Here is a 17935-nt window from a genome sequence, read left to right as displayed (position 1 = left end):
TGCTAATGACTCACTCCATGTGAGGAAAGCAAGGATACACAATTAATAGCACAGCAAACATAATTGTGTCCTGGCATTACAGCTCTGACTGGAAGGTGGCAGAGCGGGAAGGCTTCATGAAGCACAAGCTGCAGTCAGGCATCTTGCATGTGCTTAATACAGCAGGGTTGGTATTAGGGCTTTGCATACATCATGTTGCACTCGTGTATCTGGTGCTGAAGTTTCATGCCCTAGGTGCTTCAGCGTAGTGTTCTGAGGCCTCTACGAGCACGTCTGCTCCCTCCCAGCCAATCCACATAGCACCTCAGTGCTCCAGTCCTACTCTCCTTTCTTTTTCCTCCCTGCCATGTCCTCTGCCTGTCCGCTTTGGTCCCCACCTCTCGCACCTGAGCGCCAGAGGTCTGAGGGTTGCCTGTGGGCAGCTGGCACCAAGCAGCATCTCGTAGCAGCAGGGCTGGGAGAGCACCTCCTGAGAGATCACGAGACACCTGCTGCCGCCTGGCAGTTTTGTGTTCCTAATAGAGCACATATGCATCTTCCAGAGAGGAAAGCAGAGTGAAAGCAGAAGAAATTTCTTCCTACTGTGTTATGTCTCAGATGATAGATGCATTGGGACCAGGGAGACCTATATTTAACACCTCTCATTTTCCTCTTTTCTCCCCCCTCTCATCACTTGCAGGGGCTTCTGCTATTTTAACTCTGTGGCAATTGCAGCCAAGCTGCTCCAGCAAAGACTGAACGTTAGCAAAATCCTAATAGTGGACTGGGTGAGTAAACACTGGTTCTTACCCGTCAGGAGAGCAGGTGGAAATTTATTAATGGTTTTTTTTTTTTTTTTGAGTTTCTTGTGAGGCCAACCCAGACTTTGTAAGTCAGTGAAAAAATGTTGTTTGTGGTCTGTAACCCAAAATCTATTTGGTCGGTTGGTATTTTTGTAATGTTTTAGTAAAAGAAATGCCTATTAAAAGGTCCATGGTTTTCAGAATAAAATTTTAATTAATATAAAACAAGCCCATAATGCAGTCTCAAGGATGGGTAACTGCAAACTGTGATGGTTTGTTTTTTTAGGGATGGTTTTTGGCCTTAACTGCTGTGATCCATCCCAGCTTTCTTTTCAAGATGGGAGGACTGGTTGCCGAGAGGGATATGGGCTGTCGGGCATGGCTGGACTGGTGGTCTGGATGGTCTCAATGTCCTGCCTCGGGGCCAACACAGCCTCCGTACGTGTGGGCTGGCAGTCAGAAGTGTTCTCTAAATTGGATCAAGACAGTGAAATATTCTGCAGACAGTGCAGTGGAATTGAGAAAGAGCTTGTTTGTGATTTTGCTATGGTGATGTATAGATTTAAAAATGTGGCAGATACATTTTATTGATTTAAAAATGTATTTATGTGGCTGTGAAGACATCTGAGTTCCTGGGTATCAGCCAAGAGTTTTGATTAGATTGCAACAAATCTCCTTTGGGCAAGACCCACAAGTTAAAACGAACGTATTTGTCTTTTTGCTTTGCCGGATGGACATCCTTTTCCTCACTTCCCACCGACTGTTTTTCATGTCAGAAACAGGAGTGTTTTGCAAACCCATCCTGCTACGGGCTGCGTTTCTGCACCACATAGCAATGCAGTAGAGGGTCTGGGCAATGGGTTTGTGTCATTTAACATCACTGGGCCAGACCTGACAACTTTGCAGGGCACTTCCTATCACTGGTCACCCTACAGACTGATTAAAAATGCAAATTTGGGGCAACTAATACAGCCTTTCCACCCCCAACATCCCTCAAGACTAGGTATGAATCCAGTTCTCTCAATCCAAGTAAATGAGTCGTGTTTTGGTAAATGTTTGAAATCGTGTTTACTCTCATTTATCTTGCGTGTTAAATGGGAAGTGTAACCTGAAGCCAGCTGTGCAAAGCAGGTTAGTCTCATTTGCAATAAACTGTTTCAATTAGATCAGCACCACAAATGAAGCTCAACACCAAAGAAATCCCCTCCAAATCCCAAGTTGATGGCTTTAATCTACATTTTTACTAAGGCACTAACCTCCCTCATATAATGCAATCTCTGTCCCCGAAGGATGTACACCACGGGAATGGTACTCAGCAAGCTTTCTACAATGACCCTAATGTTCTTTATATTTCACTACATCGCTATGATGATGGGAACTTCTTTCCCGGCAGTGGTGCTCCCGACGAGGTAAGAGCATGGATCTGCGTAGCACCCACCCGCGTCTGGTAGGACCTGCTCGGGGTTGTGAGCCAGATGCCCCCAAAAATCTTGGGTAGGGCTGGAGGGAAGCTCCTGCCACCGCTCCCACCCCTGTGCTTGTTAGTGCTTGATTGGGAGCGCCTTGCCCAGGCCTTTGTGGTTGGTGTGTTCCTGTCCAAGTCTTAACAGCCGTGGGCATCGTGTCCTGCCCCGAGAGCTGGCAGGAGAGTGTGCGCCTTGGCAAACGACTGAATGCAATTAGGCTGTGCAGTCCTGGTGGGACAACCTGTTCCAGAGTCCTTTGCCAGCTGTCCCAGACAGCATTTTCTTCCACAAAGAACAGGGCTTCACGTATTTTTACAGCCTTCCCCCTAACGCCATAGGATGTTTCTTAGGTGCAAGGAGCAAGTTGTCCACACTGTGCTGCCAGCACCGTGCCGCAGCGCTCAGCATTCCTGGCATGGCCCTGGAGCCCCTCACCCTGCTCCCTCCGAGGCACTGCTCACTACTGCCCCTGCTGTGTTCACGTCCTGCAGCCTCAAGGGTGGCATTTCAGCACCAGCCACCAGTGCTGTTGGACCAAATCTGCTGGTTCTTGGTGGTTTCCTCGGAGGCTGCTGCAGAAGGGCTGGGCAGATGAAGGTGGCAGCCTTTTCTCCTCCAGATGGACACTCCTGCATCCATCACCTTCCCTTCCCTCTGGGCTAGTGGGAGGAATTGTCCTTCAGGGTTCGGGGCCAGCACACAGCATCTGCAGACCCAGACCCAGGGACACCTTCCCCATGGTTCACTATCCTGTTCAGCATCCCTGGGTAGCGAGACGAAAGCTAAAATACTAAAAGTTGCTGCAGATGGGCGGCACAGAAACAATCATGATTTGAATGATAGAATCAATGAAACCTTCCCTGGCCTGTATGGTACAGTATGCTCTTTTGAGCTGTAGTTTTGGTGTAATTTTGAATTTGAAATCAGTCGTGCCTAAGCAATGTTCCGTTATCATCCTTCATATCTGATTTATCAGAGGGAAATTCTATGAAATGCTAGTTCTGCGTTCTCTGAGGCATTCTAGATTACATCTGAAAGCTCCTAGAATTCTTACCCTGTCAATGTTACATGTTCCCATACAGCGAACATCGATGTTTCCATTTAGGTTTCTAAAGAAACTTGAATGTAACGCGATACTCCTTCATTACCCTGTTTGTGTGCTACTGTTCAGGGAATAGCAGCAGCTCATTGCATCAGGCTTAATTTCTGCTTCAGGATGCATGAAGGCCCGAGACCTACTTTTTTTCTGCTGACTCTTTAAATTAATAATCTAATGATCTCATTTACAAAATACCTAGTATTGTAAGGAAACACTAGACTATATATAGGAAATACTATACCCGCTCCGTATTTACTATTCCAAGTAATTTTTAGACATGTCATTCCAGACTGAGTACAATAAAGAATACAAAATAAATTAAATTTAAAAGGGATAAGTAACCCACCTTAGATGGATGTACCCACTGTGTTTTTCTACCAGCACTATTTGCAATGATACAAAGAATGTGAAATAAAAGCTCTGCAGCTTTATTTAGCTTAATTATCTGTCTGTGTATTGTATACCAGAATTAGTATTCAGTTATTTTTTTTTTCCGTATTCAGAGATCTGCCTGAATGCAGGCGTTTAGGGTTCAAAATGAATGGAGGAATCATGGCTTGTTTCTCAGCAAATGAGTTACTGGAAGCCCCTGGTTTATTTTTCAGTTCTCACTTGTCTCACTTACTTGCAGTGGATGGAAGGGTGGGGGCATTTGCAATACAAGCCAGGATAGGGATGTACTTACATTTAGCACCCACGTGTCCCTCGAGCAGTGGAAATCTCTTCTTTGTGAATCATATTTTTCCCCAGTAGAGGGGGAGCTCGCTCTGATTAAAACTGTGTTTTTTCCCTCAGTTGCAACTATGATAAAGTACAAAACTGTGCTTCTGAATATAACTGAAAACAATTTAAGGGAAGGTATTGCATGTAATGTGCACTCCTACCAAAGGACCCACTTACTGGTGAGGTGTTTTTTGGGTGAGCAGCAGTCAAACACAGCCTGCCTACAGCTTCCATGAGCATCACAGCAATTGTGAGCATGGTGGAGCTTTATTTTTACTCTCTATTTTTACAGTCTGGGGACTGGTTCACTCTAGAGAGAAAAATTAACCTGGCGGCCACTGAGCTATTGAATCAAAATCCATATTCAACTGGAAGAATCATGAGAGAGCAGAGAGGTGTTGCCAGAGTTCGCTGTTTCTGTATGTATAACTAAGTAGCGTTTCCCTTTTTCAGGTTGGCACAGGAGCAGGAGTTGGTTTCAATGTTAACATGGCCTTCACTGGTGGCCTTGATCCACCGATGGGAGACACGGAATACTTGACTGCTTTCAGGTAATATTCAAGTTTTTCTCTTACAAACATATTTTTCACCTAAGCTGTGTTTCTTTCGTCTTGTGCAGTCCTCCTCAAACCTGATGCTGTCTCTTACTAAGTTAAGAAATGCAGGTTTTTCATCTTATTGCAGTTAACTTTCAGAGTGCCGTGTAGGATAAAGATGAATTAAGTAAATAGGATATTTCTGGCCATAAGAAGTGTATGTGTGACATTAAGGAGATTGACGTACTCGCTGCTTAGCACCGATTGATGTATGAATGTAAAACGTCTACTGATATGAATGAGCTCTTCTGTTGCTGGCTAGAAACCTTTTTAAGCTCTTTGGGTGGGTGCTTCTCTGGATAAACTCACCTGGATGGGGAGGGGAACCGACAACAACTTTTCACAAGTTATCATGAGTTGAAATTCCAGAGTGCAGCTGTCCCAAGGCTTGAGACATTATTACTGTGATGTATGCGATGGGACCCGACTTCTGGCCATGCAAGTTGGCCATGCAGCCCCTATCCTGCAAGAGCTGTGCTCATGACTTTCACACCACCTCACTCCCAAGTTTACCTAGCAAAGGGACGTGGGCTTGTTTCTATAAGGCATATTTTTTATTTTTATTTATTCAAAATACTGAATTTATTTCCCCTGTTCTAGCCAACTGGAATTGGAACCAACTGAGCTGTTGGTTTTGTGCTTTCCTTACTGGGGTCTGGTTTCTCCTCAGAAACATTATGTTGTGTTTTATGAATAAAAATACAACCATCTCTGAAATAAGTGTTACTCATCACTCACTGTTAGTGTGAATGAAGGTAAGCAGAGCTGTGGAGTTGAATGAATGTGTTGCTGGGATATCCTCCTTGATTAGCAGTACCTAATGCCATATGTAAACCATTGTCATACAAGCATATTCAAGTGTGCTCTGAAAAACTGTTGATGAGTTTGCAAATGGAGCAGGGAAAGAAGCCATTTTTTGAGCCACTCGTTCCTGCACTGATGGTCTTACTGTCGTGCTCACATGTGATACCTGGGGATTGCAGGGGTATCTGCAGGGAATCCTTTACCTGATCCTTATTTTACTCTCATGGCAGCAGCGTCAGAAGAGGTGTGTGAAGCAAAACACACGTTAACTGACCTACTGCCATGTGCACCCAGACTGTGGTTTCTCTGACCAGTGTCACGACAGGAGCGCTGCGGGACTGGGGGTTGAACATCTTGCTGCTCTGAGCAGCTAAGGGGCAAAATACCTCAATAGGGTGATTGTACATCACTGCTGTTTTTGGGGACTTGCTGCAAGCCTGGGCTGATACATTTGCCTCCCAGACCCGTAGAGAATGGGAAAAAGAAGGTATTAAAATTAACTCTGGAAGCAGCAGGATAACAAGATGAAACAATGACAGATCTTTCTGAGTAGAGGAAAACCTGTAAGTAATGCAGTAGTGAATAGAGGCCTGTGTGAGACTATGCTTTCCTTTCCGATACTCTTTCCAGGAGAAGGAATAGAATTCCCTGGCCTGCTGGATGTATAGGCTTCATTTTTCTTTGAGACTGTCCTGTTCCACCCCATGTCCCCCCACATGCTGTGGGTCCTGCCTCCCCAGCGTGCCTCTTTTTTAACAATTACCAGTTGAAGTGGTTTTCTGTCCTCAAACCAAATTTAGTGTGCTTCTGGCGAACACCCTGCATAAATTCAGGGGGACACGCGTGCCAAAACATGAGATGCAAATTTCTGGCAATAGCCAGATGGAATGTCGGCTTCATGGAATAGCATTGCATGCATTAAATCTGGGAGCATTATTTTCTCTTCTCCACTGTCCGTGTATTTGTATTCAGTTATACTGAGCAAAAAGAGCTTTTACTCCTCAGCATGCCATTAAAAAGCCTTCAAAGAATGTATACAATTTGAAGTAACATCTAGTCAAATAACTGTCATTTGTCTTGATGTTTTATTCCTGTTACAGGAAAGCAGCACTTTCCTCCAAAGTGGAAGTCTGTTTATCCCAGCAGTCAACAAGACTGATCTCTTCATTATAAAGAGAACCTGTAACTCGCAACTGAGTGACATACTTGCTATTAAATATTAATTGAGTTTCAAGGCTCCTGGAAAATTGTTCAGACCAGTCTACGCCGTGAGACCTTTGCCAGCCATTCCTTAATAGACGCTGGTGTCTTTTTGCCCAGAGACTGCAGCTATTTGGGGAACATATTTTGTAGCTACTCACAGCCCTTATTTTGCCGTGGTTTCTGGGTAGCGAGGTACTTTGTGACTCATCCTCATAGGTAGCACCTCCCGGAGCCTGCCCCATGTGCACACCTTCAGTCAATAAGTTAAATTTGAAGCTTTTTTAATCTTATGCCAAGTTTGGTCATGATAATACATTATCAAGTGACCTTTTTAAATCTTAACCAGCTTCTTTGAAAAACATTTTTTTCCTGAATCTTTCTATTGATTTTAATGTAAAATTATGCTTTGAAGTTTTCAATTTATAGTCCCCTGAGAGTTAGAAAGTGAAGGGAATGGGTCATATATCCTTTTTTTCTTCTTTTCTTGTGTTCGCCCCTTGAGACAATGCATGCCTTCAAGGCAGCACCTTGTTATTCCACCCCATCGAATGCCACGTTGCATTTGCTGGGGATCAAACCTAAGATGAAGAAAAGATAAGAAAATTGGCCATAATGAACTCCAGAAGCAGCAGGCATTTTCACCATGAACTTGGAAACTCACAGTGGAGAACTGAGCTTTAATTCAAACCAGTCCAAATGCCAAACTGTGAGGCTTTGAAGTCTGCAGAGGAATCAGTGGAAATCCTTTGAGCTAGGCAAAGATACTGATATACTTTTTCTCCTTTTTTTTTTTAAGCCTTAACTCTTGACATGCTTGTCTGCTTTTAAGGAAGAAAGCCATCTTTCTGTGTAAAAACACTGGAAGAAAAATATGCATCATGCTTTCCATTTTTTCTTCTATTTCAGGATAAACAGGTATACGGATCTGATGAAAGTATGTGCGCTAATGAAATAATAACTGAGATAATTGTCCTCATAAATCAGTCTCCTGATGAATGAATAAATAAATCCCAATTAAACTTATCATCCCCGCACTGAAAACCTGCTTCAGACCATGTCATTTCACCCTTTCCAAAGAAAGAACAGTAACTTGCTTCAAAGGCTTTCTGCTGATCACTTCTTTGAGCAATATTAGCCTCCCTGTGTTTGCACTACAGCGTTGTGCTGGACAGGGTAGCGTGACCTCTTAATATTTATTAGTACTGCCGAGCCATTTCAAAAGTGAGAACAAGAGTTAAAAATGTGAAGCGGAGAGCAGCCGTGCCTTGCACTTTGTCGCTTATTGTCTTCATAACTGAGGACTGAAATCACCGGCTGCAGCCGCGCGCTGCGTCCCGTCCCGAGGTTGGGGTGAAATCACGGCTGCTAAATTTGGGGGGAGAAGGGTGGGGTCACCCCGGTTGCTAACAGACGTTCAGTCTGACAGAAGTGATTTGGGAGTTCGCTGAGAGCTTGGCGCTCCTCCATGCTATCGTAACTGCGCTCTGCCTGCCCTAGACAGCATTACATTATAATTTAGCTGACCATTTACTGCGCAAATGTTCCACGGCTGAAGTCACCACCAAAGTATGTGGGCAATACAGATCTCACAGATTATGCAGAAATGTATTAAACTCTAATGCGTAAAATGCAGGGCATATAATTTAAAATGTCCCTAACTCATCAAAATGTTATTGGTATTCATTGCTGTTATTCCGTAGTTACAGAAACAAGCGGTTGTAAAATTATTTTTTTTTTACCAGAGTCTGTTGTTCCCTGACTTGTTATACAAGAAATAATGTTTGCTCCTATAAATTCTCATGACATTTTCAAAGGTTGTATAAAAGTATAGTATGCAAACCCAGCTAGGAGACCTGCCGAAAAAATGTGAAGACTGTGGCTAGTTCCCTATTGCACGAGAACAACAATTACTTAGTGAAATTAAATTGTATTATACACAGGAGTTTTCCTCTGAATTTGCTGTAAGAAACTCTTCCTGATGATTTTAGCAGTTGTGTCGTTTCATCTGATTTTTTTCCAACCCTGACAGCAGCCCCTCGCGCAATTATAATTCCATGTAGGGTTTGATTTCGTGTTAGTTTTATTTTTATTTAAAACACCTCAAGCAGAAGCAAAGCCAGGACTGTAGCTTGAGGGGTCCCTCCTGCCCTTCTCGGACAGACCGGAGCAAGCGTTGAACGGGTTTGGGAGCCAAGTTGGTAGGGGGGGGTTGTTCTTTCCTTCGATCCATAAAACATTTCAGAAGTGAATAAGGGGGAGGGCGGAAGCTGGTGGTGTTTTGCCTCAAATGGTTGTTTCTGCATTTTAAATTTCATCCTCTCTGATGCTTATTTTGTCCCCAAACTCCTAATCCCTTTTGACATAGTGAATGACCGTGGAGATAGCTGCTTCGAGAAACAAAGACTGGAGCCTTCAGGAAGCCGATTAGCCTCCGGAGCAGTGGATAGCGTTTGGTTTTATATGGCCAGCAGTGGGAAAAGAGGTTCTGAAAAAAGTGCTCAGCCTTCTAAGTTTCACTGATTTGCTTGCTGCAATTGAGCATTTAAAAGAATCCCCCGTAGAACTGCTTAATCTGCCTGTCATTTATTAAGCGTTTAATCGGTGAATTGGCCAGAAATAGACTAAGAATTATTCAGTCTTCTGGAAAATACATATAAAACCGTATATTTTCCCCCAAAATGATTGCAGAACATGATCAGCAGGTTTTGCTGTTTGCAGCCATCAGTATTAATGCATAACTGTTCAGCTTAGCCATATTCAAAGTCAAATGAAAGGATTTACTTTGTGTTAAGCAATCAAAACAATCAGCCAAAATATAGGAAATTTAAAGGTATAACCCTTTTATTTAAAAAAAAATTGGCATGGCTTGAAATGAAGATTCAGTGTTGTGAACCCTTTCATTCCCCAGTGAATAACTTTGCAGCCACCTTAACCCTCAGTTGAAAGACCCAGTTTCAGAGAAAACTGCTCACCTTCTTGATAGTAATTTAAATCTGTGAATAGTATGATCATCAGGGCAAAATCATAGGGTTGTTTGAAGTTTAATTGTTGTTTTCTCTTGGGACTTAGCTTTAATGTGATGGATCTGAGCGAAAAGGGTATTTTCTTCTGTGCACAAGAAAAATTCAAAACCGAAAGACTGAGTTAAATGTGCCTGAAATGCTGTCCGCAGATGAAATCTCAGAAATACATCACTTGAAAGCGGTTCATTTGGGCTTTCAGTTGCCTCAGTCCTAAAATTTCACATGTGAGTCTCATTTGTTTCAATTAAAAGGGAAGAAGGAGGGAGTGCAGAGGCAGGAGGGCTTTGGCACGCTGTAGCCCCGGGCAAAGCCTGGAGCTCCTCCGAAGCTCCATCCATGTGCTCTGCGCCGTCACGCTGACCATGTGTTGATTCAGACCAGGGTAAAGTTCTCTGGGCAAAGATATAGCTGCATATGTATGGGTGAGTGTCAAACAGAGCTGGGGCTGGGGCTTTGGAGTGCTGGTGTAATACTGGAAATAGGAGGAAGTCAGCAGAAAGAGCAGCCCATGAGAGTCGGACGAAGGGAAAGGTTCAAGTCCGGATTTGACAGCGCTCTTGTGTTTGGATGAGCGTGGCAGTCATGGCACCGAAAGCATCACCTAGCTTATTTGATCTGACACAATGCCCCCTGGCACTCCTGTGGGTCTCGGCAGCCTCCGAGCACACGCATCTCCTGGCCCCCTGGGCACAAAGCTGCATGTTGGGCAGCCTCTGTCGGTCTGTCTGTTCCCGTGGCTCTTCTTGGATGGGGAGCCAGGGGACCCTGCTGCTCACAGTTCTTAAAAATTTGAGGGACCGGGTAGAAATTTACTTTGCATACAGAGCACTAATAATCACTTAAAAATGAAGCTGGGTGCAGGGGGCAGCCTGTTGTTGCAGTATGGTCACCCCGTCCTCTGGACATCCTCAGCACGGCTTCTTTTAACTGTTGTCGAAAACTGATTGATTTACATCTAACCAGCAAGCACTGCTTTTTCTCTCCCCAAATTTCTCCGGATGGGTTTCACCTTCAGCAGTCGGAGCTGCCTGTGTGGCGTCTGTGCCACTAGAGGGTATCTCCGACCTGCTCTTGCCGTGCTGGGGCTCTCAGCTGAGCACCGCACATCTCCTTCGGGTGCCTTCGGACCTGGCCAGCAAAACCTGGTGGCGCCGTGGTTGTGCTGGTGGCTGGATGGTGCCAGACACGTGCACGGGTTTGGGTTTGCTCCGTTGGGTGATGCCGCGCAGCAGCTGAGGTTCTAGCAGATCTCATCGTATCGTAGCTTTGGAAAAAAAAATTGATGATTTTAGCAGTTCTGCTTGGGTTAGAAATTAAATAGCTCAGCAGTACTTCAAAGCTCAGGGAAAAAAAAAAACCTTTGCCACGTGCACTTGCTTCAAAACTGCTGTTTTAGTCCTTTGTCAAGGAGGTGGTTTCTACTTAAAGTGTCTGTGGGTTTCACTAAACAGGCTTTGTCGACTGAAAAGCCATCAGCAGGAAAATACACTATTTTGTCTTCCTTATGTAATAATCTCTCTGAGGACAAAACGTATACGGCAATTAAATCATTTGAGGAAAAAATTAAAATTCCACTTTCAGATTTTGTAAGCATTAAAATCTTTCTCAGTACAGAGAAGGCGAATGCTGCCTTAAAAGCTCTGCAACCTGTAACCACCAGCAGAGAATTGCTTTATTTTCGTAACAAGGAAAAGAAAATAAGATCCCTTTTTTTTGCATAGGTTTCCATGTCTCTATGCAGTGAGACTGACAAGCAGGAAGATTGCAAAAAATTAAAGTTTGAAAGGTTTTTTTGGCTGCATGGTGTCTCAGCATCTGAACCAGCCCTGTGATGTACCCAGTGTCCCTGCCCACACGGGGACTCTGCCCAGTGTTGGCAATGGAAACTCCATGATGGGTTTGACTACCACTGAAAGTGGCTCGTTGCATGGTAGATGGTAATACTACCTTAAATTAAACTGTGCAGAGGGCAAAATGGCTTGAGATGAGATCGGTCTCGGAGCAAATACCAAAGCTGCTGACACTAGCAGATGTCTTGTGGCTGTTTAACACAGATATAACAGGAGATGTGAGCTTTTGTGGGTGTCTTGATAGCACCTGAGCAATCTCAGCACAAAATAGACCTTCCTGGGGGTCTTTCTGTTTTTCAGAGCACCCAATAACTACTACACTCAATAAAGGAGCACCTTTTCTGTTCTCAGAGCATTCTGTAACCACTGTAGTCAATAAAGGTGAAGCTGTCACATCTACAAAGATACTTAGAGGGTTGTGTTTTGGTGTATAAATTCATTTCATGCTTTGGAATGCGAACCTTGCCAGTAGCCATTCCTAGGACAGGGAAACAGGGAATACTGCCATCTTCAGTACCATAAGGGATAGGTAACATTGTTCAGGATTCCCTAGTCGTACAGCTGATAGCAAGGTCTGGAGAGGTATCTCCAAGATTGGGTTGGTAAGCTTATAAGGGAAAAAGAACAAAATTTGGAAAATATTACTGTATATAGGGGGCCTTGAGATTAACACCTCTTTGTGCACCTCCTTGCTTTTCCACCATTTCCTGCAGTTATCATTGCCTGATCCAAAAATTGAAAATTATTTTCAAGCCCATGGATGCGTGTACCCCGGTGTAAGCTGGTATTTATCCAAGAGTGCTTGCTACAGGCTTTGTTAATCAGAAAAGATTGTGTGTGGCTGTCATGTTTATTCAGAAGCTCCGTTGCTTTCACTTTTTTCATTGCCGTGATTTCAATTCTGCTGGGTTGTGCTGGAACGATTAGATGAAGAAGCAATTACTTGCTCTCTGCAGAACTTTCCCTTTTCGCTTAGTTGGCATATTGACGTGGGAAATGGGGTGTTTGCAACCTCATGGATTTTGAACAGAAATTTAGTAGATTGAAGAGAGAAACCAGGATGAAGATGCATTTTGCTGAGAAACCATAGAGATGGACCTCTTGTTTCATTTAAATACTGGCCTTACAGGTAGTAGGTTGCAGATGCTGAGCAATTTAGTCCATTTTTAGAGAACAAAATGTCAGAGGATGGGAAACTGGAGCTGGGTATATTTGGGCTGGATATTTGCATGTTAAAGCTCATTCACTGCCTGTGGTAACCATCCAGCACTGTCGACTTTCTTTTGTTTTGGTTCTTGGTGGGCCAGCTGAGCAGCAAGTTCATGGACTTGAGGCTGGCAGTGCCCCAAACAGCTGCACGATGCAGTGGCAAGGGTAGCGCTCACCTGCGCCACGACATCCCCAGCCTTTCATTATGGGTAATGAAAAGTGCAGCATGGAAAAAATAAATGGCTTTGCAGATGCTGCCAAGACTAATGGAGATGTTTAGGAGGAGCACAGGGCTGTAGCTAGGAGACAAGTGCCACACACCGAGGTTGCTGTAGGACAGATTTTCCAGGTGGTTTTGCAGTCTGGGCCAGATGCCCTCTTATTTTCTCCTTAGCCCTGACATACGAAAAGCGAGATATGATCACAAAGGGAAAGCACAATGTATGGCAAGTTATTTCCCTGGTCAAAACCTGAGGTTGTCAGTGGAGAAAATAAACCTTGTTGAAAAAATAACATGAGAGAGGGATATTGAATTCAAAACTATACTGTGTGGTGTAGCGTTGCAAAGTTTCTTGCCAGCCAGGCTCTCATCTGCTAATTAAAAAGGAAATGGACTTTGCTACTGTGGAGAAACAACACGAGGCTTTATAAACCATTTTCTATATAGCTTAAGTGTTCCTTTGTTTGTTTGAGAGCCAAAGTAACGCGTCTGCCATTGTTCAATTCTGTTGCAGAACGGTAGTAATGCCCATTGCCAACGAATTTGCCCCAGATGTTGTGCTGGTGTCATCTGGTTTTGATGCGGTGGAAGGCCATCCTACACCTCTTGGAGGATATAACCTATCGGCAAAATGTAAGTTGTGGATTGAAAAACAGCAAAGATCTGAAACTGGTGTAAATTGTTGCTGTCCTGGGGGCCAAATTACAATATATCCAGGTTTTGCCTTTTGGGAGTCTGCCTTCAAATACCTTATTTCAATGGCAAATTTTTCAGACGTTTTCTTGCATTTGCATTTGTTTTGTCACTACATGGTATATATTTTAGTCTGGCTGAAGCCTTTGTTATCTTGGAGCATTGCATATTTCACTTTTAAGTGCAAATAAATTACTCAAGGAAATTACCAAGTCACGTGTACTCATATCTCAGTGGAAGACAGCTGCTTAATTAGAAAAAGTTATGGTTTTTTTAATGCAAAATCGCAGAAAGAGGCAATGCCAGATGTAAACAGGTAAACCCCTGCTCTGAATGCTAGTAGACATCCATTTCTTCCTCTAGGATACCTTAATAAAAATTTGGGCTAAATTTTTTTTTCTCTATCCTTGAAACAATTATATGGGTCCACAAGAACGTCCCTTTTGCTTTGCATCTGTAATGTTTTGCATTGCACAGGAGATGCACTCAACTCCACACACATACACACACACAAAGCCTCCTTTTTTTGCAATGCTGGATATGTCTGGTACTGTGTAATTAGGGTCATTCAGGAAAACAGTTTTTCTTGCAAAAGCCAAAGGATATTTTTTAAGAGTTTGTTTCAGTCAGGAAACTTATTCTGTACAGTGAACTTCAGACCTTTGCAAGGTAGCTGAACCTATAAACTTTATACAAGAATAAAGTGAAATAGATTTACAAGATAAGTTATTTAAGATATCCAGAAACACTTCGTAACAAAGAGCTCTTGTTTACCTGCCTGTTGTATTTCCCATGTTGTGCTACTCTCTCAAAATGTGAGGCTGGTTTCTGTGTTATATGCTCAGCCATGAGTATTTTATCTGGCTGTTAACTTGCCAGTTTGCAAAGGCACTTGCAGGGGCTATGAGACACTGCAAAATAAAAAGCAGGGAACACGGGTGAGGGTAGAAATGTGCAGGGTTCTCTTTCATTTGGATTTTTTTTTTTGAGGGGGAGGGTTGGTTTGAGGACATGTTTTTTAAATCCTCACAGCTTGGTTCTGTTTTGTTTAAAGGGTAGAAATGTATTGTGTGTCGTATGATCAAAGTCCTGGTGCCCCAGGAATTTTTATAGCATATTATATACGGGAAGAAATGTCTGTTAAGGACTGGATGTCAAATATCTCTGGGGCGCTGCAATGCCGCTATCACAACTGAGAGCACCGGCAGCAATTTCACTGGTTTCCCCTTGCCCTCCTCCCCCGGTGCCTCCCGCATGACTTCCTCAGCGTCGCCTTTTCCTTCTCGCATCTCATGCAGCAGGGCAAGAGCGGCCTCCTTCCGTCCTCCTCCTCCCCTTCCCTGGGTGGCCTCTGCCACCACATCGAGCCCAGGGTCTGCCAGGGGGCTGCTGGGAGGCTGCGGTGCCCCCCACCCAGATAACCTCCAGCAGGAAGGCTCACAGCGGCAGTGGGGTGCGGATCCATCCCGCGTCGCTCCAGCAGGGAAGCGTGGCTGGAATTCTGAAACGAGTGCATGAAAATCAAACCTGGCTTATATTATGCGTTTAAGTCCGCTCGGATCCCTTGTGGTTTTTTAATATGATGTAATTCCTTTTTATAACGCTTTGATCCTTCGCCAGGAGCCTGATTCCAGCGACAACCTCTGCCCTTCTCTCACATTTCCTCTTTCCCCTCACAGGCTTCGGGTACCTGACGAAGCAGCTGATGGGCCTGGCCGGAGGCCGCGTCGTCCTGGCCCTCGAAGGAGGCCACGACCTGACCGCCATTTGCGATGCCTCAGAAGCATGTGTTTCTGCTTTGCTGGGAAACGAGGTACGGAGAAACAAAAAACATGCCACCAGAAGGCCATGGTGGTGTTCCTGGTGGCACCTTCCAGGTGCCTCAGCCTCTACCCCCTCGTCCCACGGAGTTTCCAGTTGTGGCATTGACTTTGGGCTTCTTACTCTCCAAAACAGGGAATCTGCCCAGTTTTTCTCATTGTTTCTTGTCCTTCCATTTGAAGGAGACAGGGTGATTTAATGAGCACATGCTATATTATTTTTATAACTACCTTTGTTTGGCAATCCGCACCTTAAAAGGATTGAAATAACTAAGAATTTGCTTTTATTCCTTCTCTAAGTAGTTTGCTTTGGGCTTCTAGGGAAATGACTGATTAGTTCAATTTCATTCTGAAGTAGTTGTCCAAGTCTTCCCCTCTCTTTGCAGCCCCCCTCCCTAGTGGTTCAGCATACTTTCTCCACTGGACAGCTTGCTTGACACTTTTCTACTGTATTTTTTCCTTGACATTATATTTTCTACATTCTACACATTGCTGTGTTGAAAAAGCCTTAACTGTGTTACAGAAGTTGGCAGGAAGGGCCAGGGTGTTTGATTGCAAGATAAGAGCAAGGCAGAGAAGTACAAAAAGGAAGTCTAGTTTTTGGTTTCTGGGGAAGTCGGGGTATTTTCCTGCAGAGGCAGATACTTCAGCTTTTCTTCCTGTTCTTGCTGTGGTGGAATTAACGAATAAATTATTCAGATTCCTCTTGGCCATCCTTCTTGATGCAGGAGGATGGCTATTAGCATCCACTGTAGCTGGCACCATTTCTTCCAGCATGACTGATAATTGAAACGTTCCCAGTGGTGGCATTTGACCTGGCTTGGGCTCAAGGTGTTCAGGCTCATGCCCTACAGAAATACTGCAGCAAGTAAGTACGGCAATCAGTTGGAGCAGCAAAATCTCAGACTGGGGACCTTGTGCATCTGCCGTGTCTGTACCTTTGCATACATTTCTGTTCAAGGGGCATATTTCTCTATAATTTGTGGGCTTGTGAGTATGAGCAAATGGTTTGTTTGGGTCAGGCCTCCTTCTTATCGGACACGTGTTCTCCACATGGAGGATAACCACAGTCATCCAAATGGCTGAGTCTTGGGCTGACACGGTAGACTGCAAAAATGCCTTGCATTAATTTTACACCTAGGAAAATTTCACCTCGCTCAGAAAAGCATGTGTTCTCCCAGCCGGAGCCATGGACGTGGTCCCTGTTCATTATCTGCCACAGTTGTCCTGGTGTAGCAGGGACTCTGGAGCTGTTCAAAGCAATTGCTGAGGATTGGTGGCGCACATCAAAACAGCAGCACAGTGCGATTCTTTAGGCTACATATAGCTAAGAAATGCAGCCTTACGGGAGAGAATCCATGCAGATTTTAAGTTGGATGTGGCTGAGAAACCCAGGGTTTGGCTAGTGTGTTTGCATTTTTTAGGCTGCCTTTTTAATTAAGAGATTGCCCTCAGCACCCTGTGCAAATGAGCAAGTCTCAAAAGGCTGTGATGAGTGTAACAGGACATGAAAAGTCTGCTGAGATGACCTCAAACACAGTAGACCTCTGAAGGCAGCAGTCTCATCGACAAGGCAAGAAATCTTCCTGCCTGTCAGTGGAGGATGGAAGTTCCTCCTAAAGCTTTCACCTGCTGTGGAGAACACAACCAGGCTCTATCATCTCCGCCCTTTGCTGAAGATGCCCTAGTGCAGGAACTGATGGAAGCCACGTGGTCACCACCTGGAGGTGCAGCACCACAGAGAGGAGAAGCCAATCAGTATTTCAGCTCTAAGTCTGCCTCCAGGAGTAGTTGACTTCTGGGGCTGATGGTGAGCCCTCAGCAGGCTTGCAGTGACTCAGTGACCATCAGCCTTTCTCAGGTCTGGGAAGTTGGAGTAGGGAGGTTGGATCTGCATGGAGGTGCAGATCTCCTATGTTTGCTGACTCTTCTTTGAAGAAGTGCTTTGTCTCACAATATCCACACTCTTTGTGAAGGGACAACAGTGCCTGGGGAAGCCTCAGTAACCAGACCAATAGATCAGCGGTAAAACAGCTGGCTTTCATAAAAAGCATCTGCTTCAATCATCCAGCATCCCATCTCCAAGCATCCAGAGAGCATCCATTCCTTGTGCTTGGCCAGACAGTTCTGATAGGGCTCTCAGCATGGTCCAGCTCACCAGGCTGTGCTCAGTCCTCGGGACAGCCGAAAACTCAGGAGCCAGCTGCTACATCAGCATAGAAGGAACAGGGTTTACATTACAGCTCCTATTTCTCTTAAGGTGATGGTGATGGCACTGTTGTCCATACAGGCAATCCCTTCAGCTCCATTCAAGTTTGGATACAGCCAGCTCTAGTGGCAGGATGCACTTTGAAGGAGAGACTGAGGAAATAACATGTGAAAGATGTCATTCCCCTCACTTAATGTACTGCTACGATGCAGGCGGGTGACCGCAATGTGGTGTGAGG

At 44.4% G+C, this 17935-nt stretch overlaps 1 protein-coding gene across 26 annotated transcripts in view; it reads left to right on the top strand.

Annotated features, from left to right (window-relative positions):
- HDAC4 (histone deacetylase 4) overlaps positions 1-17935 on the top strand; it is a 250075-nt gene that overhangs the window by 224823 nt on the left and 7317 nt on the right. For all 26 annotated transcript variants that reach the window (XM_040560768.1, XM_040560759.1, XM_040560762.1 and 23 more), the window contains 5 exons: positions 680-767; positions 2072-2191; positions 4524-4621; positions 13490-13608; positions 15348-15481. In XM_040560768.1, the coding sequence (XP_040416702.1) occupies positions 680-767; positions 2072-2191; positions 4524-4621; positions 13490-13608; positions 15348-15481 (559 nt within the window). The remainder of the gene's footprint in view (positions 1-679; positions 768-2071; positions 2192-4523; positions 4622-13489; positions 13609-15347; positions 15482-17935) is intronic.

The sequence above is a fragment of the Cygnus olor genome, chromosome 6 (genome assembly GCF_009769625.2).
Source record: "Cygnus olor isolate bCygOlo1 chromosome 6, bCygOlo1.pri.v2, whole genome shotgun sequence".
In the NCBI taxonomy this organism is placed as follows: domain Eukaryota; kingdom Metazoa; phylum Chordata; class Aves; order Anseriformes; family Anatidae; genus Cygnus; species Cygnus olor.
Note: the sequence above shows the minus strand (reverse complement) of the source record. Positions and strands in the feature narration are given on the sequence as shown.